Here is a 27,233-nt window from a genome sequence, read left to right as displayed (position 1 = left end):
ATACTCAGAGAACCAGAAGGATCAATGCTAATGGCAGCATCTGGCTGGTGGTTAGTATTATTGATACAGTCGCCCTCAAAAATCACTGACTATGATGTTTTTTTAAATGTGGGCATAAGTGCATGTGCCTCACATAAACACAGTTAAAGCTAGTGTAAAAATGCAGGTAGTCTTAGGATGGATAAGAAACTTTGACAGAAGCCATTCTGGCTGGTTGGAGCAGAATCTGGAAACAATAGAAAGTGAGATGAGCTCTGTGCAAATAGGGGGAGGGAAAGAAGAGAGCATTACTGATCATACAGCAGGTTGATTAGATTACAGAGCCAAGGCTAACAGGCCATTTGTTACACAGAGAGCCAGACCTCGGCAGTAGCTGCAGATCTAAAGTGCAGAGCAAAACTGAGTGCGTTTGTGTGAGTGTGAATGAAAGATGTAAAAAAGAGATTAGACTAATTACACTACAGGGTGCTGCAGATGATCCTTCAGGAAGAGGAAACCCAAATTTAAATCTAATCAGAAAATACTGAGTTTGAATAAAGGCTGTTGATTTATTTGTAACGGCGTGTGGGTATATGTGTTAGAAGGAGGAAATAACATGATAGACTGTGTCACATGTGTGTTGTAACATATGTAATCACTTGAATGGCTATGATTCTATCAGAGGTATTGAGCATCACCGGAGACACAAAGAGTGCCACACCCAGTCGACACAGAGCATGCTCTGTATTACATCAACTTTATGCTGGACTGTCTGCGGACCTCGGTTAAAATTACTTTACACAAACAGGCACACACACAGAGACTGCTGAGAGATCTGAAGGCATTGCCTCAAATCTTCTTTTAATGCTTAATATTTACGCCAGACTGAGTCATACTTTTTATAGGTGTTGCAGTGATGTGTGCTTATCATGTAATCCTCAATTATAACTTAGATTTCACAGTTTGAGCTAATATTCTTAAATGGCACAGTGGGATATCATGACTTTTTAGTTTGCAACCTTGCAATTACACTTTATACTTGCAACACATATTTGTTCTATTGTAGCTTATTTTTTATGTCTGCACCTGGAGGAAAAACAGCAAATGTAAAGAGAAGAATTCATTTTCTGGGAAACTGCACTTTATTGGCTTGGTGCATTAGAGTATAATAGAAATCATTTGTTCTTGGTAAACCACAGACTCTGTGAGCTTGCTGTAACAAAAGTCACTGTATGTCACCTGTTCCATCTGCAAGACCAGTGTTTCCATGAACTTATAAGTTGGATTACCTGGACTGAAAAATCCAGAGTTTTCTGACATACTCAAACAGGGATTACTGGGTTTAGTGCATTTCAAATGGATAGCATAACTGCACAGTCATGGCTCTGTCCCAGACACCCAGAATATCAATAAAGTATCCCATTACTATAAAAGGAGAGAGAGACAAAAAGGAGAGAGGCAGGGAGACAAATGGAAAGGAAAGAATCAGATCAATGTACCTATGTGATTCAATTAAGAATAGAATTTCACATTTTCTTATATTGAGAACCAGGTAACAAAATCCTCGGCTGGCACTGTTATGAGAATTGTAGAAGTTTATGCAAAAGTAAAATCACTTATATGTAAGATATAAGAAATTAAAACTGACAGAGAAAACACGAGTTCAAGATGTCAGCGAGTGCAAAAATCAGAGAGGGGAGGAGGGCAGGAGTGAGGAGACCTTAGTTTTTAAAGTAGTGTTGTGGAAGCTGGTGTGGCTCTCTGCCAAATGCTCTGGTTAAAAGGATGGTACCGTCGAGACAGAGAGCAAGGCAGAGGATTGGTGACAGCACAGAAAGAGGCAGAGTCTTTCTGTGCTGGGCTCTGAAGGGTAGGGAGTGGTCAAAGCTGGTGTGCTGATAACTGATTGAGTAAGGAAGGCTTCATGTGGGTGGGGTGAGGAAAATGAGCGAGGGGGGAGGTGTGATGCTCATAGGGCAACTAGCCTGAGTGCATAAAAACCCTCAGATCTCTTCAGTCTGATGTCCTGTTGCTTCACAAGCTTCTTGACGCCTACATCACTCCATCTATCCTCAGCGGCAGAGAGCAGAACCAGCCCAACCATGAGCCACTCTTCAGTGCATACCTCCTACAGGCGCACCTTTGGAAGCCCACACTCCATTTCATTGTCCTCTTACACCCCCGTGTCCTCTCGAATGCCTGTTTCTTCGGGACGCTACATGCGTTCGATGTCACCTGTGGTGACATCCCGATCCACCACCTTCCACCAACAGCGTTCCCGCCCTAGCCCCCAGCCCCCTCGCCTCTCCTATGACAAGGTGGACTTCACTCTGGCTGAAGCCATCAACCAGGAGTTCCTCACCACCCGCAGCAATGAGAAGGCCGAGCTGCAGGAGCTCAACGACCGCTTTGCCAGCTTCATTGAGAAGGTGCGATACCTGGAACAGCAGAATGGTGCATTGCAGCAGGAGCTCAACCAGTTCAAGGGCCAGCAGCAGCATGGGCAGCCCAACCGTGCATCTGAGCTCTTCCAGGAGGAGCTGAGGGAGCTGCGGCGCCAGATGGATGCTATCGGCAAAGAGAGGGACCAATACCAGCTGGAGAGGGATAACCTGGCAGAAGACTTGGCCCTACTCAAGCAAAGGTTGGTACCAAGGTGACAGACAGACAGATAGATAGATAACATTATCTAGTTTTCTTTCCTCCCATTTTAAGCGAAGAGGAGACAGGGAATCTGCTGTGCTGCTACTTGACTCGTGTAAAGGGTGAGGTTGGGCGTGGCACAAAAGCAGCAGCATGACACAGAGGACACAGGAGGCTGCATTGTATCATGTCTGCAATTCATATCTGGTTATATATAAATGTCTTGAAAGACTGAGTAACTAAAAGTAAGGTGAAAAATGTCTATTAACATAAGCAAAGAGATCAAAGGAAAAAAATCTGTGACACTGTGATTGATGTCAAATAATGTCATGACATGACTGACAGTAAATTGTTTTCTTGAATGCCAAATCTGTACAGTGCTTTACAAATGCACATTAGAATTCATGCAGACAGGGAGACAAGAGGAGGGAGGAGAAGGATGGAGAAATCGGACACAGGGAGGGGCTGGTGAGGACCAGCGAGGAAAGAGAGAGGGGAAATGGGACCAGAGGAAGAGAGGCTGGGTGTCAGGCGTGGTGAGGATAGCGTCAGGAAAAATCAATGTGACTCAATGACTCCATTAGGTGTATTTTCAGTGTCCCTCTGTGTGCTGATGGGACGGTGCCAGAGACCCCATTAGGACAAAAGGCCCTGTGTAACACGACATGAATTAAAGATGAGGGAGCAGGACCCACTAATCTACTTTATGTCCAGCCCGGGTAAGACCTCTGTCTGACATAACAGATGGGCCTGCCTTCACCTGCACATCCAGACACTAACAGCCCAGAAGAACTTAGCAGAAGCAAACTTAGATGTTCTGCATTTAGATCAAGGACTATAGAACTTTAACATATGTTCGACAAGAAATCCAATGAATAAGCAGAAACCTATAATTCATTTAAATACTTTCTGATATCACGCAAATTCTACTCTTTAATTTTTTATCACTGTAAACTAGCTTCACTAATGTAATGATTTAAAAATATGTTAAAAAATTATAAGTGTGTGTGTGCATAACCCTTCTGAGTGCATGACCTTATTGAACTGCAGAGATGCCACATTAGCCGAGAGGAAGAGCAGCTGATCCCAGTGGGCGCACTCCCAAAAATCCTTTTTACGACACAACAAATTAACAAATTGATCCAGAAAGCTTTTTGCCAGCTGATGTCCTCCTGCAACCTTTGACTCAGACAGTATTCTTGGGGGGGGGGGGAATAGTCCACCTGTTCTTCTCCCGCGCCTTTTTATAAAGGAGATTTTTGACTGTCATCGATCATTACTGAAAATATTGCATTTTGTTCTTAGGTTGGATGAAGAAGCCCAGAAGAGGGCAGATGCTGAGAATAACCTAGCTGCCTTCCGCAAGGTAAACAACAGGCTCAGTGGACTGTGACTGATTACAGTGTCCCCTTTCAGGTCACAATGGACAGCTTTGTTCCACCTCCAATACTTATGTAATACTGCCACAGTAATATGACAGGGCAGATTCCTAAAATGGCATTGATCCACACCAGTGCACACAGGAGCCTGTGTACATTTTTTAGTTAATGCATGTTTTTATATAAAAATTGTATCCTCTCAGGGTGCAGATGTTTGTACAATTGAAACACACATACACTGAATGTTTTCTATTGCATTTTATTTATGTCTGTCGTATCCTATCTGATTATTTCCTTTTACATTGTTTTATAGGATGTGGATGATGCCACACTGTCTCGTCTGGAGTTGGAGAGGAAGATTGAGTCTCTGATGGATGAGATTGAATTCCTAAAGAAAATCCACGATGAGGTAAGGGGTCCTATCACTGCACCCCACTTCTCTCTATTTGTAAAAATGTGAACCCTCTTTCTTTCAGGGTTCACTTATCAAAGTACAGAATATTTTCTGGAGATCTAAAATTGTAACATTCTTTCCAAATAAGTAATTCCTCTGTGATTGAATGTCATTTAAATCATTTAATCTGATTATGATGATTCAATTCGCATATAAATCATCATAATCAGATTAAATGACTATTAAGTGAGTATAACACTAAACAATTCAATTCAATTTTATTTATATAGCTCCAACTCACAACATTAGATGCCTCAAGGCATTTGAAGGTAGAGACCCTACAATAATACAGAGAAAACCCAACAATCAAACGACCCCCTTTGAGCAAGCACTTGGCGACAGACGGAAGGAAAAACTCCCTTTTTACAGGAAAGAAACCTCTGAAAGAAGCAGATTCAAGGAGGGGCAGCCATATGCTGTGACCGGCAAATACACTCCAGGATTGGATATGCAAAGATTTGTGAGAGAGATGTTCCTGTTAGTGTTGAGAGTTAGCCATTATCGGTGAGACCCAGCCTCCGGTGTGGTATTAATGGAGGGTTACACAGATGTTTCTCACTGAGGAAAAGAATTTGAAAAGCATCTTTGCAGAAGGAAAGCTGTTTTCACAATTTTTATGTGCTTCTATTCGTCATCAGGAAATCCAGGATGTACAAGTGAGCGTCCAGACCCAGCAGCTGAAGATGGAGGTGGACAGCAGCTCCAGGCCTGATCTAACCGGTGCTCTGAGGGAAATCAGAGCCCAATATGAAACCATTGCCTTAAAGAATATGCAAGAATCTGAGGAATGGTACAAGTCCAAGGTAGGCAGAGAGAAAGACACAGAATGACAGGCCACACACAAGTATATAAGTATTTAGTATTTTTTTTGTGTGTACTTCATCTTTTGCTTTTTGCAGTTTGCTGATCTGACTGAGTCTGCAAAGCGCAACAATGATGCTCTGAGGCAGGCCAAGCAGGAGGCCAACGAGTCCAGGAGGCAGATTCAGTCTCTTAACTGTGAAATTGATGCACTGAAGAACACGGTAAGCTGGAGTACCAGATGTCATTAATCTATCATAATGTACTATACACAAGTATCAGCAGTCAAGATGTTTTTGGATGGACGTCTAAAGTCTGATGTCCAAATGTGGGGTTTTTGTGTGTGTTTTTTGTTTTCTCAGAATGAAGCTCTGCTGAGGCAGATGCGTGAAATGGAGGACCAATTTGGCAATGAGGCAGCCAACTACCAAGATAATATAGGCAGGCTGGAGGATGAGATCCGCCACCTGAAGGAGGAAATGGCTCGCCACCTTCGCGAGTACCAGGATCTCCTCAATGTTAAGATGGCTCTGGACATTGAGATTGCCACTTACCGCAAACTGCTGGAGGGGGAGGAGAGCAGGTGAGCGAGAACATGCTGCGTCCATGTCTTCATTAGTAACAACATGATCAGTATCAGTATCATCTGTTTCTTCAAAGCTTAGAGCCAGATAATGTTACAACTCAAGTGCAACAAAGCAATTAGCTTTTTATTACATGTTGTAACACCTTCATGTTATTTTTCTGTTTAGGATTTCTGTTCCCATCCTCAATATTGGCATGAGCAATCACCTTGGAGGTAAGCTACAGTTGTTGTTGTTTTTGCTTTTCACAGTTAAATATGAGATTAAATTCTCTCACACCTTTCCATTAAAGCTGTAACCATTTGATTACTCTTCACTTTCTTCAGCATGGAAACTTTAAAAGCTTTCAGAATTCCCATTTTGTTTCTGAGCTGCTCTCTTTGGCTTAGTCACTGGCACAAATTGTAATGAAATAAAAATGTGTTGTGACTTCTTTTATCACAGAAAACATTTTCCAAAAGAAAAGTTCGTCTTTTTACTGATTATTCTAACAGGAGAGGCTCATGCCGGAGGCAGATGTAAAAGTAATCTAGGATTCTCATTTAAAACAATGGGTTCTTTTACTTCTAGGACAAAGGGGGCCTAGAATCCCAGAACTTTGCCTCTTATCACTGTCCAGTAACAAACTCTTTCAGTCATTCATCAAGATGATTCAACTTTTCTAATAAATCTCTCAAAAGTAAAACTTGTCTTTTTGTGAGTGCACATATATCTAAATGTTAAAATCTAAGCAGAATTTTAATGAAACCTTTTTGCAGACTATGATAAAGCTCCGGATAGCATGGGCAAGAGGACTGTCGTGATAAAGACAGTGGAGACTAGAGATGGCGAGGTAAGGCGATTTATAGAAAAATGTTGCTTACCAAAGATCACAACACTGATCACTGGCAAGTAACACAACAACAATATTAGTATGCATCGCGTAGAAAAGTTATACTAACCTGGATATTATGTTCCTCTTTAGGTGCTGAAGGAATCCAGGAGGGAGAAAGATAGAGATTCTGGTGCAATTGACAAGGATGACAGGGATGAGTAGACAGAAACTCATTACATAATATGAAGGCCAGTGCCATGATAGAAACAAAACTGAAAATGTTGATGAAAAATAGAAAAACAAACTCCGATCTGTATACTGTAGTTCTTGTCCTCACTAGTTACGAGTTTCACTGTTTAGCAAATTGTCTCTCAGCATAGGTGCAACCATGGATGAATTCCTTTAGACAGTGTCAATCTGGTGCTATTTAAACCACCCAACTTTTTGCTAAACACTTTTGCTTTCTGTAGCAGTAAAACCCCTTTATAAACAAACCGCAGAGGCCTTGGTTTACAGTGCAATCCTAAGATGATCTCACATTTGTAGCAGAGTATTAAACCACACCCTAAACTACGTCATTTATATACAGCATTTTAGTTGTTTGTGTTATATAAATATCTCTCTATATATATGAATGCCTTACTAACAAACTGCTTGACACTGCCCTTTGGCCAACAAACCTTAAAAACCGACTGAGAACAAATCAAGAAGTATGCATTTGTTTTAGAAGCTTTGCTGTCCTCTTACTGTGCAAATCACCATTCACCAAAGACATGGATTATTAGTAAATACAATAGGAAATTCTGACAGTGAAAATATGAAACTTTACTGATTTTGCTTTGCAATGCCGTGTGTATCTGGCACAACTGAGGAAAGAATATGTATGTGAGAATAAAAGTCATCCGTGAAAATCAGTGTTGTTGTTGTGTGTCCATGAATGTAATCTCTCCATAACCTGCACTTTGCAATTTTCACATGTGTGAAGTGGGTTGCATAATAAAATTAGAGGATAGATGCAAACTATCGATCCTATTACGCTAGTAGTTCCGTTACCAATATTTGGCATCCATGATATCGATATGTGGATCGATCTGGCTACTTTTAGTATGTACTGGTGAATCGGGTAGTAAGAGAGCTGAGGTGTAGCTGGGCGCAAGACCACAACGGTATTAGTCAATGACAGCTTAAAATAAATTCTAATACATAATGTGTATACATTATGTATTAACGTGTAAAAAAGGCCACAGTGGGATTCTTTTGTTCTCGTTAAAATCCTGACAGCTGAGTTCTGAACAGATGTTGTTGTTGTTTTGTTTTTTTAAATATATAAGACAGGTAAAAAGCCTGTTGTAGTAATTTAGACCTTATGAGGGAGGTTGCTTGTTGTCTGTACCTTTATGTTGTTTCTATTCTCTCTGGTGTCAGTCGCCGGTTACTGAATCTGGTTTTCCAACAGAATTTCTTAAGTTAATGCAACTCTTAGCATTTTTGCACACGGTCATATCCATTACACAGGACCCTTTGTTATAACTATCTCCTTTTCCCTGAATAACACCTCCCAGGCGAACCTTCATCGCAGACTGCAGCGGTTTTCCACGAACTTTGCTTCCGCCATACTTTAATCCTGCTGTATCAAATCTCTGTATTAAGCTTCTTCACTTAAACTTAACACAGCCATGTCAGTGGTGTACATTCTTTTTTCAGTCCCCAACTTAAAAAGGCGCTACCTGAAAGGCAAAACTCAGGGCACATATACTTCACATCGTGACGACATTCTACATCCGCCTCCAGAGTTTTCGCTCGCGGTCTTGGCGCGAGACTTGTCCGGTTTGTCGCAGTTGTGTGACTGCAGGTGGAAAACAGCCGTATATTTTTTGAAAAGACTGTTGCCAAATGCGCTGGAGGTTTTTTAAAAGGAGCGACTGAAACAACATTTGGACGACCTAGAAGGTAAGTAAGTTGTTTCTACTTTCTTTATACTGTTTGAAACGTAAAACCTAAGGTAGCTGCTCTGACACAAGATTACCGATCTGAAGGAAGACAGCAGTCTTAGCAGAAATAGTAGCATAGTAGTATTATAAGTATATCGTATACAGCTCTAAATATGCCATCAATAATATAAGTCAGTTTTCTTTAGCAGGTCCTGTAAATAAATAGTAGTAATTGTAGTAAAGCTAGAGTGCACTCAGTTTGTACCGACACACACATAACAAGGTTGGTCATCAAGTCAAACACAGCTGAGTAAGTATATGGAAAAATGTGTCGCTTTATTTATTATGTACTCATTGCTGGTACCTGGTTGGTCCTTCGTTTGCCTGCAGAACAGCCTTAATCCATAGATTCAACAAGCTGCTGGAAACATTCCTATGAGATTTTGGTCGTTATTGACATGACAGCATCATACATTTGCTGCAGATTTGGTGGCACTACATCCACGATGAGAATCTCCTGTTTCACCACAACCTAAAGATGCTGTGTTAGATTCAGGACAGTGAACTCAGTGTCATGTTTAAGAAACTAGTTAGAGATAATTTGAGCTTTATGACATGATGTTATCCTGCTTGTAATGATCCATCAGAAGATGGGTTCACTGTAGGTATGGTCAGTAGCAATAACTCCGTAGGCTGTGTTGTTTAAACAATGCTCAGTTTGTACTAAAGGGTCCAAAGCATACCAAGGAAATATCCTCTACACTATTACACCACCAGCAGCAGCCTGAACCACGTTTTCATGTTTTTTTCACCAAATTATAACCCTACTGTCTGAATGTCGCAGCAGAAATTGAGGCTCGTCAGACCAGGTACCATTTTCAGGTCTTCTGTTGCCCAATTTTGGTGAGCTTGTGGTAATTGTAGCTCCAGTTTCCTTTTCCTAGTGGTCCTCTGCTGCTGTAGGCCATCTACTTCAAGGACACGTTTGTGACGGTCTTTTGCTAACCTTTTTGTAAGGAGTAATTATTTCAGCTTGAGCTTTTTGTGATTATTCTGACAATTTTAGGTCACTTACGCTGATCCCCTGGACCTCAAGGCACCCTGATGGTGTGTGGACTTATTCATGATGAACTGTGAACTTTTGGCAACGTGCAGTGCTCTAGGTTATCTGGAGGGAGACACCTATCACAAGGAGGCTGATTGCTTAGGTGAGTCCATTTGAATTGTAAATATATATATATATAGTTGTTGTTTTGATCCAGAACAGTCCTCTCACAGCTGCCCTGTCTCTATGTTACAGAGAGTGTGAAAGACTTGATTCGCTATTTACGCCATGAAGATGACGCTCGTGATGTCCGGCAGCAGTTGGGTGAAAGCCAGATTGTACAGAATGACCTTCTGCCTATCATCATTCAGCACAGACAGGACAAAGCCTTATTTGATGCCTGCATCAGGTACGAATCCTGAGAAGTCTCATCTATAAAATATATGTGTATATACATATGCTCATCTGTGTTTTAGTGAAGGTTATTTGGGTATATTTTTTATCTTATTTTTGTGTTATGTGATATGTTTTGTGATTCTGGAGTAAAGATTGATTGATAGGCAAGTGACAGTGACAAATAAAAATAGTAATACTGTCCTTTAATACAATTCGTGTAACATGTGTTACTATGGTGACACATTATTGTTAGAAAATTAATCAATTTGATTCTCTGTCAATACAAGTTGGTTTAAAAAATATCTGTTACTTAAAATCTCTCTCTCTTTTTTTTCTAGACTCATGGTCAACCTCACACAGCCTGCCATGCTCTGTTTTGGTAAAGTCCCAGATGACCCGGTGTTCAGGCATCACTTTTTGCAAGTGACGTCTCATTTGCAGGCTTATAAGGAGGTATTTGAAGAGCAATAACGCAAGGATTTTATAAAAAGTGTTTTTTATGTAATTACAAACAAAATATTTGCAGCCCATGTTTTTATAAAGCACACAATAAAAGTATCACTGTTGCCACTTTATCGTTATCTTTCATTTTCAGGCATTTGCCAGTGAGAGTGTGTTTTGTATCTTGAGTGAGACATTGTACAACCTTCTACAACTTGTGAGTATTTCACTTGTTCAGATTTTTGTTTTCATTGAGCAGTTTCCACTCAGAGTAAAAATGCTTCTGATTCTTCATGTGTTTCTGTCTGCATCCTCACCTTTGGTCACTCAGGACTGGGAGCAGAGACAGGAAGAAGATAACCTGCTGATAGAGAGGATTTTGCTGCTGGTTAGAAATGTGCTTCATGTACCTGCGAACCCCAGTGAAGAGAAGGTTTGACTTAAAAATTCCATATAAGTGCTTTGCAAGTTCTTCCCATCCCTAATCTCTCTCTTTTTATCCCTTATTTGCAGAAAGTGGATGATGATGCCAGTGTCCATGATCGAGTGCTGTGGGCCATTCACATGAGCGGCTTTGATGACCTGATCAAGTTCCTGGCCTCAGCACAGAGTGAGCAGCAGTGGAGTATGCATGTGTTGGAAATCATCTCCCTTATGTTCAGAGACCAGGTTAGACAGAAAAAACAATTTTGGGAGTGCACATCTAAATGTTCTAGCTGTTCTCTGTTTCAGTGGGTTTTGTTATTTTTGTTGTTGTTGTTTTCTTTCTTTACAGACTCCAGAAGCTTTGGTGAGTGCTGGCCATGCTCGTTCAGCAGAAGAGAAGAAGAAGGACTCCAATGAGCTGGAGGCACTGAGGCAGAAGGAGCATGCAGAGAAACATTCTCGCACTTTACAGAGAGGGACCAGGTGCAGACACACAGATGTTCTTTAGTGCCAAGTTTACCGTTGCCAATTACAGAAGAGTTTAACTGCACATAGATTTTCAAGTGGTGATGGGTGGGAGGTCCTGGGTAAACAAGGGTTCCAACTTGAACCTCTGAACTTCTCAGTCAAAATCACTTCCGTGCTGCAATTCTGCACTGTTCACAATAATGTGTATTATGTTAGAAGTATCTGTAAACTAGGAATACTTCTGGGTGAGGTGCAGCTACAGAAGGGTTGCAGTTAAAAATAGTTTCATGGCAAAAGTCAGCATAGCATTAAGACACATGGTGGAGTTGCAACAAGTTGGTTTAGAATGAGCGGAGATGGATGGGTAAATGTCATTATATGCTTGCAAAAATGTTCCCAAAAACGCTATAGCATCCTCAGTACTGAGACATAATGTATATGCTGTTGTTTTCCTCTTAGACACTCTCGCTTCGGAGGGTCTTTTGTTGTTCAAGGACTGAAGGCAATAGGGGACAAAGATGTGATCTATCACAGGAACCTTCAGAATGTGAGCTGTTCAATTTTCGTTATGAAGTCTTTCCATTAAGAGATTGTGTTAAGAGAAAATAATTTATTCTGTCTGTTTTATTTATTTATTTTTTTAAGTTCAAAAGTTACACTCACGACATTGGCAAAGCAGTGAGACGTGTTCCCAAGAGGCATCGAAAGGCCCAAGAAAGTGGGGAGAAACGACGTTCGGCCTTAAATGTTCGACTTTTCCTGCGAGAGTTTTGTGTGGACTTCTTGGAGAACTGCTACAATCGACTCATGTACCTCGTTAAGGTCGGCCGCTGTTACGTGTCTTATTTTTTTGTATAGATGTGCAGTGATATGCTGAACACAAGTTTTTCTCAGCTAAATTATTAAAATGCTTGTTTTGTGAACAAGAAGATGCTTCTTACCTCGACATCTAAAACCATCGAAAACATCCAAAAAGGGCATCTAATGTTTTTTGTTTTCACCAGATTTTTGTCTTTGTCTTCTCAACAGGAAAGTCTCATTCGTGAGCAGACTCAGCAACATGATGAGACCTATTACCTGTGGGCACTCAGCTTTTTCATGGCTTTCAACAGAGGCAGTTGTTTCCGTGCCGACCTAGTTTCTGAGACCATGTCAATCCGGGCGTTTCATTTTATTGAGCGCAACATTACCAACTACTATGAGATGCTGCTCACAGACCGGAAAGAGGCCACTTCTTGGTCCCGCAGGTAAGGCGATCGTTTAGAAGCTGGTTAATGGAATCGAATACTTGAGTCGGCCCAACACTGCTGCGATTTGTTCTTTTTAGGATGCACTTGGCACTAAAGGCATATCAAGAACTGCTGCTAACTGTGAATGAGATGGACAGATCGCAGGATGAAAGCATCCGGCAGAGTTCCAGCGTCATTAAAAGTAAGATTGTAGGTTTAAAAGTTTATATATAACTTTTGTTCAAGGTGAACAGTTTTTCACATGTTCTTCTAGCATATGTTTAGTTGTGATCAGACATTTGGGCATGAATGTCATGGTAAATTTGGGCTTTTGTACAGCATAAATCTTAAATGATTTTAAAAAACAAGACTTGAGTGCACCAGTTTTAATTTATTTTGGATTTTCTCTGAACCACGCAGGGTCAAAAGTATACAAACAGTCTCAAATATGTACCACTAATACACTCTTTTAACAAGTGATGCTGAAGGTTTTACAGTGACTTTCAACTCGCCAAGGCCTATTAATTTCTCGTTTGTGGTCGTGATTGAGTACAACTGGCATGAAAAGGATTTGCTTGATAGCACTCATTGGATTGACAATTGTTAAGTACAATGGGGAAGTCCAAGAACTTCACAGACGTGCTAAGGAGAATTGTAGATTTGCACAAATTGGGAAGATTTCTTGGAGCCATATCTAAACAACTGCAGATTCTAAGATCAGTAATTCAGACTTTGCCAAAGTCTGGAACAAGACCCAAACTGTCACCCTCAGATGAGAGGAAATTGGTCAGGATGTTCAGGAACAACCCAGGAACCTTAAGGCTCAAGCCTGCCATTAACTAGAAACTGCTGAAAGACCAGCATCACTGTCCACAGTGAAGTGGATATTACATCACCATCAATTGAGAGACAAGCCAAACGCCTTCTGGATAAAAGTTTTAGGGTCAGATGAGACGAAGATTGAGCTGTCAAGAGGTATGTATGGAGGAGTGAAGGTAAGGCTTTCAAACTTGACTTAATTTGCTACCAGTGGTACTGGTACATTGCACAAAGTGAATGGAATAATTAACAAGGAGGACTACCTCCAAATTTTTCCCCTTCCCCTCAAATCAACAGCTAGAGGATCGTTACTAATATGAGCGAGATATTAGTGGTATATGTTTGAAATATAAATTCATACTTATTCACCCAAGATATATGCTGTACAAAAATTCCAACCTGGAAAAAGAACAACTCACAGAAATTATTAAAATCCAAAAATAACCACAACATTTATGCCCACGATGAGTGGATGTAAGCTTCTGTCCACAACTGTGTATACCACTAAGACAATCCCCAGTGTTAATTCTTGTTTATGGCTGATTATAAGAGTTTGTCTCATCTGTTTACTTTCACTTTCTAGGTAACATATTCTACCTGATGGAGTACAGAGAGATTTTCCTGACCTTGCTGAGAAAGTATGATGAAACCAAGCAGCCTCAGTCCTACCTCAAAGACCTGGTAGAGTCAACTCACCTCTTCTTGCGAATGTTAGAGCGCTTCTGCAAAGGCCGCAGAAATTTGATAGTGCAGGTAAGTCCTTGTGCTTAATTTGCAGTGTTTGTTTTTGTTTTCGTTTTATTAAATGTTAACATTTGCTCTGTTAACTCTTCAGAGGAAGAGGGTGAAGCGGAGAAAGTCTCAAGGTAAGAAAAAGGAGGCAGCTCCAGAAACTAGTCCAGAGGCCCTGGAGGAGACATGGAAGATTGTGGAGGAAGAGCTGAAGGGTGCAGGGTTTAAGGTTGGTGTGAAGCTCAGCCTCAAGGGATGTTTGTTTGGTAGTGTAGAAACATGAAATCGTTTTTAGGAAGATTACTTCACAGGAAATTTCACTTAAAAAAAAAAAAAAAAAAAGCCTTTTTCTCCTTGTTTTATACCCAAAAAGAAAAATGGGACAAATCAACCTCATTTTCTTAAATGCAGACACATGAATCATTTTGTTTTGGGGGAAAATGTAATAGTATCGATGTCGCTGGGTGTGACTTGACAAAATAAGTCATGGCAGCACAACTGAAAAAATTTGGAAAGGTCAGGAGACCCTTTGAATAATATCCATAAGTTTTTGCGTGACTTTGTATTTAAAATGACTGTAATTCCTAAACAGATGATTCAGTAAACCCATTACATTAAAGCTAAAAGTCTGCATTTTAATCACATCTTGATTGTTTGATTTAAAATTGACTTACGAGATTGGAAAGTTACGAAAGAATTTACCATTATCTATAAACTTATAGACCTGACTGGTAGTTAAAAAGCACCTTTCTACATGATGTGAGCATTCAAAGTCCTTTCTGCTACAAGTCTCAGGCACCTGATCTCACTCACATCCATACAGCTGATTTATCTATGTCTACGTGCTTTATATTCACACACACTCACACTCCGATATTGTTGCATTGTAAGTATATTATAATATTATTATCAGGAGTAGCAGAGAGAAAGCTTTGTTTCAGAGCTGATTTTAGACAAGAGGTCTTAAAAATGTCAAAAACATATGGATGTGACAAACTTGCTCACGCTCAGTGTCTCCTCTTGTCCTCTGTTTGCAGTTGTCTGAATCTTTAACTCAAAGCTTAGTGCCGTTTGATGCCACGTCTGAGACTCCCCTCGAGGATCAGCGGACTGAGGCTATGGTGAGAGTGCAGGATGCTCTGCTGGTTCGAATGGGCCCAGAAGCTCTGGGGCTGCTGCGTGCCGCCAGGTCAGTAAAACTCAGTATTGTTATTTTATTTATTTTTTTTTATTTAAATCTTATAATGGCCACCGCAAAATGTTTAAAATTTACACAGTTTCTGAAGTTAACCACATTAGAGACTCAATTTGAAATCATGTGGATATGAAAAATGCCTTTTCTAGAAGTTTTTAAAGGTTAAAAATTACTTTGTTTATTCAGTTATTAAATTAGACTTTTCTTTCAGTTATCCTAAGTTTCTAAGCAGGCATGTGTAGTTAGGAAAATTTTTGTTTTTTTCCTTTCTTGTCATGTTCAGAGAGGTGTGGCCAGAGGGAGATGTGTTTGGTTCAGCTGATGTGGAACCTGAAGAGGAACTGGAACTCCTTAAGCAGATCCTCCACGCCAAACTGCCAAGTAAGTATCGAAATGTATATTTATCACTCTTGTGCAAAAGCCTCCATGCAGGATTCAAACCTTTGCTTTTGACTTCAGGGTCATCTCAGACTGCTGTGGTGGAGGAGGAGGAAGAGGAGGAGGATGGGCCAGAGATGGAAGAGGAAGAGCTGGAGTCTGTCCAGGTTTCTGAAACAGAGTTCAAATTTCTAGACTTTATCAAGAGGTGAGAAGTAACTTGTGGCTAATCTGTGCTGTAATCCGTGCTAAATGTTGCCTTAGAGTCTGTTTGCATACAAATTCTGTGACTTTCCTAATGGGAAGTTTGCCCCTTCTCTTGGTCTTCACAGATTTGCCAACCCCGGTATTGTTCGTCCGTACCTTCTCCTGCTGAAATCCTATTCAAAAAACACCCCACACACAAACCACTGCATTGCTCGAATGCTGCACCGCCTGGCTGTTGACCTTAAGATGGACGCCCTGCTTTTCCAGTTGTCAGTTTTCCACATTTTCAACAAAATCTTAAATGACCCTGCTGCAGCTGCTTACCAGGTAGGGTAACAACACTGGAGGAAAGCGTTTGGTAATCCTAGTTAAGTTTCTCTGGCATCTGTGTGAGATGGCTCACTATGGGAGGTTCCTACTGATGCTAAATTCTGATACCAGAATATCCACATTCAGGGACTACCCTGACAGTGGATAATAAATCAGTTATGTCTGAAGCGCTCTTTGTAGAAGAAAGTAAGGTTGCCTGGTGTGCAGCCAGAACATGCACTAAAGGGAGGGGACACTGTTACATTCAGGTGAAGGAAGCTTCTGTGATTGATAACACCGGAGGGCACCTGGCATGTCAGATATCTAGCAATTAAAAAGAACACTTTCTTCTGCAAACTGTTGATATAAATCTTAGATATTACACAATCGCTTACATGTTTTTTTTCCTCTTCTCCATCACAGGAACTAGTGACTCTTGGCAAATATTTAGTGAAGCGGTTCGTTACACTGGCAGCACAGAACAATAAAGCGTATGTGGAGCTGCTGTTCTGGAAAAATGTGGGAGCTGTGCGTGAGATGACAGAAGGCTACACCAAAGAGTGGGTGCTTTTTTTTTTTCTTTTTCCTTTTTTTTTTTTCAGGTTCTGTTTACATGGACTTAATACATGTGTTCATGTAAAGTCATTTTCACATGTGCACTGCAGCCCTGAACTATTATAGACATTATAAAACAGAGTATAATATCATGTTTCTAGGCAGCGCCCCTTGTGTGACCAATTACTTTCTCGTTGCTCATGTGTGAAAACGGTTCATGTGTCATATCATATGTGTAACAATGTAAAGCATGCATATGTATTTATGTCCATAATTTGAAGTATTGCATGTCATTGTTGTGAATCCGTTAGAGAGGAAAAGAGACCAGCATGGACTGAAGAGGAGGAAGAGGAATTGCGCAGACTCTACGAGGAGCACCGTGACTCTGAAGGTTGGCTTTGCTGTTTGCACATCTTTTCTTGTCTCTTATAAGAAGTGTTGGAGTCATTACTCAAAAAAAAGTAACATGTTAAATATTACTTATTCCTTTTGGGGGTCTTGTTTTGTTTTGTTTTGTTTTGTTTTGTTTTAAGTAATGCATTGAGTTACTTAATGACTGTAGAAATTAAATTGTTACAGTATTTGTTACATCCTTTTGTGTTACTCTATAACTTGGCCTGAAATACACAGTTACATAATTGCCAGTTAAAATAAATCTCATTCTGTAGTCCCACACACATAAATCAACATCCTAATAATAACACGCATGAAACCTTTTATTGCTTGAAATCAAAGCAAATTTAGAAATCACCCAAAGTAACTTTAGAGCAGTTGTTACTGCAGTTCTACTGTAGAAATATGTACACATAGAAATAGCTTTTTAATTAATTTTTGACTGTCAAACCAGCTTATTAATAATTGAACCATTGGAGCACAATAACAACATAATTCTAACTGTGACATGATTACTGAGTTAAGTAAGTGATGCGTTACTGAAAAAGTAATGTGACCACATTAATGTGTTACTTCAGAGTATATTGCACCCAAAACTCGTTAGAAGTTACTGAATATACTTGTACATGATGCACTGAAGTTTGAAGCTTCTGACTGCTGACTCTTGTGCATAGTGCTGGACATAGTGGAGACTCTCCTGCCATTACTAAGCAACAGCAACCGCACTCGGCGTCAGGTAGTGACGCAGCTGGTACATATGCGCCTGGTGGACAATGCTAAAGAACTGAAGAAACCTAAGTATGTACTGTGGTTTATTTTCAGTGAAGGATGTAATGCAAACTAATAATACACTGTACACTAAACAAGGCTGCCGTTAAAGAATTTTTGTTGTATTCAAAGAAAAGGTACTGGAATTGTTCTGTGGACTGAAGAGCAGGAGCTGGAGTTGCAGATGCTGTTTGAGGAGTACAGAGACTCTGATGGTAACAGATGTTATATTATTTTTAAATGCATGACAGAAAATTTAAATTTTACCTTTCATCTGTCCTCTGTTCCAGTCTCAGCAAATTAAGCATGAATACTTCACAGCATGTGTCTTCAGTTTTGACTGATAAAACCTCTGCTTTCACAGATGTGCTGGGTAACATCATGAAGAAGCTCACTGCTAAGCGATCCCGAGCACGTGTGGTGGACAAGCTGCTCAGCATGGGCCTGGTGTCTGAGAGACGAGAACTGTATAAGAAGAGAAGTCGGAGTGCTCACGGGAAGAGCACTGGAAAAGGAATGGTAGCTACTTTAGTCTTTTTTGCTTAAAATATAAGAGATTAAAAACTTCAGAACAAATAAGATTTGTTTCGGGGTCAACCTTCAGGATCAATAAAGTTTTATTGAATTGAATTGAAGATGTTATTTGTTCAAATGAATTATATTTGAAGAAATGTCAATTTCTTAATAAATTCAAACAAATTTTGTGGTGCAGACTGAAGAAGAGTTCTTGGCTGAACTCACACAAAGCACCCAGGATGATCCTGTGGACAGAGATGATGAATATGAGCAAGAGGATGAGTTTGAGGAGAGTGAGGAAGAGGACCTTGAAGAGCAGGAAAGTGAAAGATCACTAAATGGTGGCAGGAGGAGCCAAGGCATGCACTCTTCAGGAGAAAGGAGAACTGATGTAGAGAACATGGTGTATGCTCTGCAACAGGAAGGTGAGACAAAGGCCAGATTGTCCGCATCCTCACTGAACAGAGAGGATGAATGGATAACATGTAATGTGATGATGTGGATTTAATGTTTGTAGTAATTAAAATCTGGATTTTTTCCCCCATAGACATGTCTGGACCTTTGTTGTGGCTACAGAATTGTCTGAACAAAACAGCAGATGATCGTGAAAATGACGGTGAGTGCATCTGTCAACAAAAAAAAAAAACATTTTCCAGACATTGTTTTTTCTGCTGTTGGTGATTTTAGGAAGCTGTGGATGCATGCTGCACAGTGCGTTTAAAGCATGTTGTAATTACTTGTATTTGCCGTGATATTGAAATGATTGTGGTCCGTTTCCCAGGTTTGTCCCAGCCTGTTCCACTGGCCCCGTTCACAGAGTCAAATGAAGAAGCCATGGAAAACAAGAGCTTCCAACGACTGTTGCGCAAATTGGGAATGCGAGCACCTGCAAATGAACAGGTGTGTGCTTGCATGCGAGTGATATTTCACTGTCAAATGAGTCATTTGACATTATTCTGTGCTGTAGTCCTACTCCTAATCTGTTTTGTGCGACTGTAGTTTGGGCCGAAGCCTTTTCATATATAGTTTCATATATATGTGGCAGTTCTAATGACGGATTAATATAACAAGAATAAATAAAATGTTGAATTAGAGAAATCTATATTTAGAAATGACACAAAACTACATTAAATACAAAAGAAAAAACTTGAGGTCAGTGTTGTTGAAAAGGGGTTTTTTTTGTTGTTGTTTTTTGGTAACTAGGAGTCCTTCTGGAGAATCCCTGCAAAGATCAGTGTATCTCAGCTCCGGAGTGCCGCTGCAGCTCTCAGCCCGAAGGAGGACAAACCTAAAAATGATGATGAGCAAGATGGGACCAGGAGCCCAGCAGAGGAACCCCGTGGGGAGGAGGAGGAGGACGCCTCTGGTGAACAGAGAGCTCAGGCCCTGAGAGCTCTGCTGCTTGCACGCAAGAGGAAACGATACACCGCTGAGGATGCAGGTATATGTGGCAGATTTATTTTCTGTCTAGGATGAAACCATTTAATTGCAGCTTACAGCACTTTAGCTTGTCACATAGCCAACAATGTAACAGTAACCTTGAGTAATATTTAATGTAGTAGTAGTAATTTAATCTGTTAATCTGTTACAATAGCACTGTTCTCATAGGTTGTGAAGAATTGACCACTGTTTGTTTGCATCTGTAGTTGTTTAGGAAAAAAGTAACAAAGCTTTAAGTTTGAAAAAATAATTCAGCTGCCTAATGCAGATGTTGTAGATTAAATCAAGGGTCATTTTGCTCCTGTGAAGCAAAGACAGAAGATGGTTTGAGGATTAGGATTAGCTGCCGTCTTTAGTACACTGTAAAAGCCATAGACAGGAGCTGAGAAAAACAAAAGCTCCCTAAAGTGGTTTGGGGGGTGAATTCAGCCCTCTGGAGGTCTGCAGTCTAGACAGTGGAAACTTAACTGAATATAAAACAACCCAAAGAAGTGGAAGCTGGGCCTTATGCCAGGAAGCAGGTTTGGCCAACGACTCTGAGTTTATTAACCGTGAGATGAGGGAAATTTTGGCTTTTATGTTCATCTCTGAGTCACTTAGCAGACTCTGTGAACTAAACCTGGTTGTTGGCAGGTTTATTTCAACAAACGGAGTTTCCCTGACTCCCTCACATGAGCGCTTTTTAATCGTTTAGTTGTTAGAATACCTAAAAAGAAGGAGACAGTGATTTATTATCAGCTCAGAATAAAATAGTCTCCATCTTTGTGACTGTGGACATTAATGCATCTGTCAGACTGTCAGCCAGTTTCCCTGCACTGGACACTTTTACTATACCATAAGTTTATAACCGATCAATCGTCGGTGTGTTATGTGTCGTACTATAATCGGTCAAAGAGCTGCATCTCAGACTTAATATGAACTCTTGAGTGAAGATGAGGTTGAAAAGATTTTGATCCTGCATCTGCTAAAAATCTCAGACAATTATGCATTTCAGTGACCCCGTATCTCAAGGTCAAGGGACTTGAGGGCGGATCTATCTGTTGCTCTCTTGGTAACTAATGTCACAGATCAAACGGTAAACATTGTCTTAGCTGTTTCTCCAGATTTTTATCCTCAGTTTGAGTCACCTACACTTTGTCCCTGTCAAGTTATGTTTGAATAATTTGATTTACAAAAACAAAATAAATGTAAAATTAGGATTCCAGCTTCATCTAGTACAAATTCAACTTAACAGGTATTACTGACTAAAATGACACCTTTCTTTCCTCGTTTTTCTTTTGGGTTTTTTTGTTGTTGTTTTTTTTAAAGATAAATCCACCAGATTTTAAATGGAGGCTTTGCTCTTTATTTACCTGTTGCCATGGTGAATCCTGGTCTCAGAGCTGCACTGATGATGACTTCATTTCTACTCTCTATATAAAACTCAGTTTAATTTTTAATGTTGAATGTGCTCCCTATACTATTTAGCAGTTTTATCATCTGTCTGTGAAGCACTGCTATGTTGTCTTGGGTATATTTTGGCTATGCCTTGTGTTGTAGTTGCATCTGAAATTGCTTGAAAAAAGCAGCGTGCACATAATATAAAGACAGAAGCCACATGTTATGATGAGAGTCCTCTGCTGTGCCAGTTTGGGCGAAGTAGTACAGCTGCGTTAGAATCAGGATGGGAAATGGCTGCAATGCTGGTAAAATACTTAGTGTCTCAAGCATTTAAGAAGTTGCATGTGTACCATTAATCGGGAATGGAGCAGTAATTACATTGATGTGACTTGTGTTCATACTGGGTTTTTTGTTGTTGTGTTTTTTTTTAAGCTCCTGAGTCAGATGCCACTCCTGTCGATGACACAGATGATGTAAATGAAAGGTGAGGTCTCATCCTATGATTTTTATTAACTAGTAAGCATAAGGGGAAAATCCTCAGAGCATTAACTCTTTAAATATCCATGTTTACATCAGTTCCCAGGACAACACCTCAACTAAAAGAAACAGAAGCAGAGTTTTGGACGATGACGAGGAGAACGGTATTGTGCTCCTGCTTGTTTGAAGGGTTCACTGGTGTTTGATTATGACAGAGCTTGATCATTTCGCTCACACGTTGCTGTCTTTGCAGACAAAGACTCCACTACTGCAGCGGCTATGGATACAAATGGCGATGAAGATTCAGACAAGGAGGACATCTCTGCCCCTGTGAAGAGAAGACGCGTGGTCTTAATTGATGAAGAGGAAGAGGAGGATTAGAGACGGCCTTTAATGGGCTGTAAAACTTCAGGTGGGAGATGCATTAAAAGTCCCGCATGTTGCACGCAGCCCTCTGGAGGCCTGAAGTCCAGACAGGAGAAACTATTAATGGAATACTAAAAAAAAAAAGTAACCCAAAAGAACATATGGAAAATTAGCCTGTGTAAAAAAAAAAAAAAAAAAAAAAAAAAAAAATCTTCTTCTTTTTGTTCTCCAAGTGGACAGTTTATTGGCATTTCCTGCTAAAGAAGTTCTGCTGGTCTTTAATTTTGTTAGTCTACATATGTTCTTAAAAGGTTCCCAAATATATATCAAACAATGCTGGGAAGGTTGTGCATCATGTTTACTCTAAGATTAAACTTTTTATCTGAATGCTGTTCCATGCATACAAGTCTTTTGTATGTTTTCAAGTTGTTGTCAATGTTGACTTGGGACCTGATAATTCTATTCAAGTGTACTGATTAATAAAACCACACTGCTGACAGAATACAAAAATGGCTTCCTGGCAGGTTTTTTTTTGTTGTTGTTGTGCGTTGGCCTTTGTTGCACCACTAGGGGGCGTATACATGTTATTAACTAAGAATTAAGTATAGAATTAGTAACACAGACTCATTTTTTTTCTCTTTATTGCTTTCAAATGTAGCTTTCAGTTTTTGAAAAAATCACTTTACAGTTACAGAGATGTACAAGACAGCCGGAACAAATAAAAATTCTTCTTTGGTTCAGTCATACTTGTGAAAAACGCAAAAAAAAAAAAAAATCCCAAGAATAAATGTGTGATTCGGTTTCCTTCCACGTGTGGATCTTGCATCTAGTCTGCAGTCGCCGCCTCTAGTCGTCCACGTTTTCCAGCTGGGTTGGAGGTGGTCTTTGTCCTCACATCTGGACCACGTTAGTAACTTCCTGTCACAGCATCTGCTCTGCCCCCATCCCACAGAGCCAGAAGCAGAGCTGACAATCTACAGACACTGCTGTGAGTTAAGCATGTGTGGGTGGAGTCCTTAAAGCTGAGAGGTTAAAGGTACATCACTTCCTGTGAACAGTAAAATGGTCTACATGAATTTAAGGGTCAGACACTTTAGTTGTTAGCAGTGACTCAGGATTTGTGACCAGAAGCATTCGTCTGATGTGAATGAGGCATCGTGTTGACCAATTGATTAAATATTTAGAAGTCTAACAAATGGTAACTCAAATAGAAGTTGACTTTTCATTAAAAAATTAAAGGACATTTGATTTTTAAAGTGTGTATGTTTGTACTCAACTGTTTCCTTTAAGAAACAGTTGTTTAGTTGTTGCCCCAAGGTGACTGTGGCACTTTTTCTCAGCAGATATGAAACTGTTGCTTTTTATTTCCTGTATTTCTCTGGACTTTTTGTAGTTTAAAAAAAGCTGTAATTTTTAAAAGTAGTTCAGCAACAAACAGGTCCTTCAAAGATTTAATGCCTTACAAAATTAAACCAACTGACAGCACCTATGCAATTTCAAATCCATGAAAACTATTAAATCATACATCTTGCATAAGGCACTTAGTCATTCTCCTTCTTTAGATTGCCTTGGGGCGCTGTGCGTTTGTGGGTAAATTCTCTGGAAAATGTACCTGCCTATTCCATTGTAAGGACTGGGGGAAAAAACACCACAACTTCCTGATATTTTTGTCGTACTGCAATTTATCTCATAATACATGTGTATTTGAGCTTCATGCCACAGCATGATAAGAAAATGCACAAAGATGTTATCAGTTCTATGTGTGTCTGGTAGTTCATACACTTCTGTGTATTCAGTGATCAGATTGTGACTTTCAGGGATGTAAATGTTTAATGGAAAGAAACAGAACAGGGATGCTACTCTGTAAAAATTAACTACGTTTGGAGGTGGCGTCTGTTCTTCCTCGAGAGCACAAGAAAATGAGGTTAAATAGCTCACTTCTACATGTTTACTTTTTCTTCATTTTACTATGGCCAGACATTTATGTTCTTGGAAATGCAGTGACGTGGCTTACGCAAATAAACGTGCCAATTAAATATTATATCGCAAGGTTTGTCAAACCAATGATTTACAATACATGATTCAAGCTTGACTGAGCACATCCAACAATGATTTCCATACGCAAATGTGGATGGGGGGGACACCGAGAGAGTGGTAAACAACACATGTGGGTGTTGGTTTCAACCAACAGGGCTGTGGCTGGTGCTATTGCTCAGCAACACTCATGCACAACTCGTCTGACTTTGAAAGAAAAACAGTGCTCCTACAAGCAGCGCTCACAGCTGCAGCTCATTTCTGAATGTACCAGCACAATCCTCGAGGTCCTGTGTCACCAGTTGTTACTCTCTGTACCCAAGTCATTCCCTGTGTGAGCACAAAAGTAGAAACAAATGAGTTGGCCTGTAAACAAATTGACCTACACATCTAAACACTTGTCTCTGTTTTAACACGCAGAGCTCGACAGGCCTCACTGGAGACACACATATATATGTATTAGTCATATTTTTTGATGTTTTCCCCTTTTTAAAGGATGGGATATTTATGAAAAGTCTCCTCTCAGTTATTGCAAAGAAGTTAATTAAGTAACAAAGGTAAACAGCAAATGCATATGTATCTATAAATATTAACAGTAACAGTGGTTGTAGTCTTGGTAGCGGGGGATCAGTCAGCCAGGGCCTCCGCTCCTGGCCGCCGCCCGGCACACAATGCACCAGACCCTTACGGCGCCTCCTGCGGGTGGTGGGCCTGCAGGAGGATGGGCCCATGTCCCTTTTTCGGGCTGTGCCCGGCCGGGCCCCATAGACTAAGGCCTGGCCACCAGACGCTCGCCCTTGGGCCTGGCTCCAGGGCGGGGCCCTGGTACCCCTATCCCGGGCAGGGTGAACTGTTCCTTTGATGTTCTACTCATAGGGGTCTTCTGAATCACTCTTTGTCTGGTCCCTCACCCAGGACCAATTTGCCATGGGAGACCCTACCAGGCGGCAGAAGCCCCAGGACAACATAGCCCCTGGGACACACAAACCCGTCCACCACGATAAGGTAGCGATTCGCGGAGGGATTGGGATACAAGCAGCGGAAATTAGCTTCCTCCGAAGGGTGCCTGGCCTCTCCCTTAGAGATAGGGTGAGAAGTTCAGCCATCCAGGAGGGGCTCAGAAAAGAGCCCTTGCTCCTCCATATCGAAAGGAGCCAGTTGAGGTGGTTTGGGCACCTGACAAGGATGCCTCCTGGGTGCCTCCCCAGGAGGAGACCCCGGGGCAGACCCAGGATGAATTGTGTTGATGAATTGTTAATAAATGTGGTGCAGCAATGGCATTTCTGAAGAGGGGGCATGTGGTCGTTTCATAACTCATGACACGCTGCTCTGCCCTCCATAAGCTGCCTTTACATTTTAAAAGTATCAGTATTTGTATCAGCAATACTGGACCTGGATTACTTGGTATTGGATTGTTATTGAAATTTGCAGTATCGCATACCTCCCCAATATGATTGGCCCCTGCGGGCCCCTCCTCCCAACAATATCATTGTACTACAGTTCCATTAATCAAACCACTGGATTAGAGCATGAATAGAACCAGTAAGATTGTAACTAAGTATTTTTTTTATTACTTTACTGAAGTACAGGTTTAATGTACTTGTATTTTATTTAGGTATTTCTGTGTTTTGCTTTCTGCTTTTACTCTACTAAATTTTGGATGCAAATATTGTAGTTTGTATTCCGTACCATTTTTGTAAAGCTTTAATGGTTAACACATTCACCTTATTTGCAAAAGATCTGCATTTCGAGGCTGGAAATAGACACAAAACTCAGCGTCAATGGATCGCAAACTATTGTATTCCTAGTGCCAGTCCCAAGCCTGGATAAATGGGAGGGTTCCTTCAGGAAGGACATCCAGTGTCAAATCTGTGCCAACTCAAGCATGAGGATCCATCTGCTGTGGCAACCACACTGGAAATAAGGGAGCAGCTGAAAGTATCTATACTTATTTTATTGCTGACAAAATGCATTCCCACAGATCAAGCTTTCCACCAAATATATAAGAAACTCAAATCAGCAGCAGCTGTAATACTAAAGAGATATGCACTGATCAGTCACTTTTGCTAACACTGGGTTGTCTTCAGAACTGCATTATTTCTTTGTGGCATAAATTCAACAAGGTGTTGGAAGCATTCCTCTGACATTTTGGGCCATGCTGACATGACAGCATCACACAGTTGCTGCAGGTTTTCAACTGCTCATCCATGATGTGAATCTCCAGTTCCACCACATCCCAACGGTGCTCTTGAAATCTGGAGGCCATTTGAGTACAGTGAACTCACTGTCATGTTACAGAAAAGTGTATGAGATGATTTGAGCTACTGAGACATGCTGTAAGCAACCATCAGAAGATGGGTACACTGGTACACTGTGGTGATAAAAGGATGGATATCATCAGCAACAATAGACTGTGGTATTTAAACAATGCTCGTTTGGTACTAAGGGACCCAAAGTGTGGCAAGAAAATATCCCACTCACCATCACACCACCAGCAGTCAGAGCCATTGTAACAAGGCAGATTGAATCTACGCTTTTATGTTGTTTTCATCTAATTCTGATCCGACCATCTGAATGCTGCAGCAGAAATCAGCAGTCTGATTGGACTGTGACATGCTGGTTGCTTACAGCATGTCACAGTAGCTCAAACACTCATCAGACAAGTGAACGCTTTTCCAATCTTCTATTGTCTCATTTTGATGAGCCTGTGTGGATTGTAGCTTCAGTTTCCTGTTTTTAGCTATTAGGAGTGGCACCCAGTGCGGTCTTCTGCTGCTGTAGCTCATCGGCTTCAAGGTTCAATGTCTTGTGCATTCAGGATTCTCTCCCTCATTGCTTGGTTATAACAAGTGGTTGTTTGAGTTATTGTTGCCTTCCTATCAGCTTGGTGCAGTCTGGCTATTCTCCTCTGACTTCTCAAGAAGGCATTTTCACCCAGAGAACTGCTGCTCACTGGGGGTTTTTTCTCTTCAGACCATTCTCTGTAAACCCTGGAGATGGTTGTGTGGGACAATCCCAGTAGTTCAGCAGTTTCTGAAACACTCAGACCAGCCCGTCTGTCACCAACAACTGTG

General features: G+C 40.7%; 2 protein-coding genes across 2 annotated transcripts; both read left to right on the top strand.

Annotated features, from left to right (window-relative positions):
- Positions 1-1,951: 1,951 nt before the first annotated feature.
- Positions 1,952-7,568, top strand: prph (peripherin). Its single transcript, XM_063474295.2, has 9 exons — positions 1,952-2,623; positions 3,928-3,988; positions 4,315-4,410; positions 5,094-5,258; positions 5,355-5,480; positions 5,619-5,839; positions 6,009-6,055; positions 6,599-6,672; positions 6,805-7,568. The coding sequence occupies exons 1-9, from the start codon at positions 2,001-2,003 to the stop codon at positions 6,874-6,876; spliced, it is 1,485 nt and encodes a 494-aa protein (XP_063330365.1). The 5' UTR covers positions 1,952-2,000; the 3' UTR covers positions 6,877-7,568.
- A 916-nt stretch (positions 7,569-8,484) lies between these two features.
- Positions 8,485-22,342, top strand: timeless (timeless circadian clock). Its single transcript, XM_063474294.1, has 30 exons — positions 8,485-8,604; positions 9,652-9,793; positions 9,886-10,039; positions 10,365-10,479; positions 10,622-10,684; positions 10,799-10,900; positions 10,981-11,136; positions 11,243-11,376; positions 11,821-11,908; positions 12,007-12,183; positions 12,391-12,608; positions 12,689-12,792; positions 13,993-14,162; positions 14,245-14,370; positions 15,179-15,330; positions 15,620-15,717; positions 15,796-15,922; positions 16,047-16,248; positions 16,654-16,790; positions 17,097-17,176; positions 17,853-17,976; positions 18,079-18,161; positions 18,311-18,465; positions 18,659-18,887; positions 19,010-19,078; positions 19,244-19,362; positions 19,666-19,903; positions 21,715-21,766; positions 21,859-21,923; positions 22,013-22,342. Exons 2-30 carry the CDS (start codon positions 9,709-9,711, stop codon positions 22,138-22,140), a joined length of 3,750 nt encoding a protein of 1,249 aa, XP_063330364.1. The 5' UTR covers positions 8,485-8,604; positions 9,652-9,708; the 3' UTR covers positions 22,141-22,342.
- The last annotated feature ends 4,891 nt before the right edge of the window (positions 22,343-27,233 follow it).

This window comes from Pelmatolapia mariae, linkage group LG5, assembly GCF_036321145.2.
Source record: "Pelmatolapia mariae isolate MD_Pm_ZW linkage group LG5, Pm_UMD_F_2, whole genome shotgun sequence".
NCBI classification, from domain to species: domain Eukaryota; kingdom Metazoa; phylum Chordata; class Actinopteri; order Cichliformes; family Cichlidae; genus Pelmatolapia; species Pelmatolapia mariae.
This window is presented reverse-complemented; position numbering and strand designations above follow the sequence as displayed.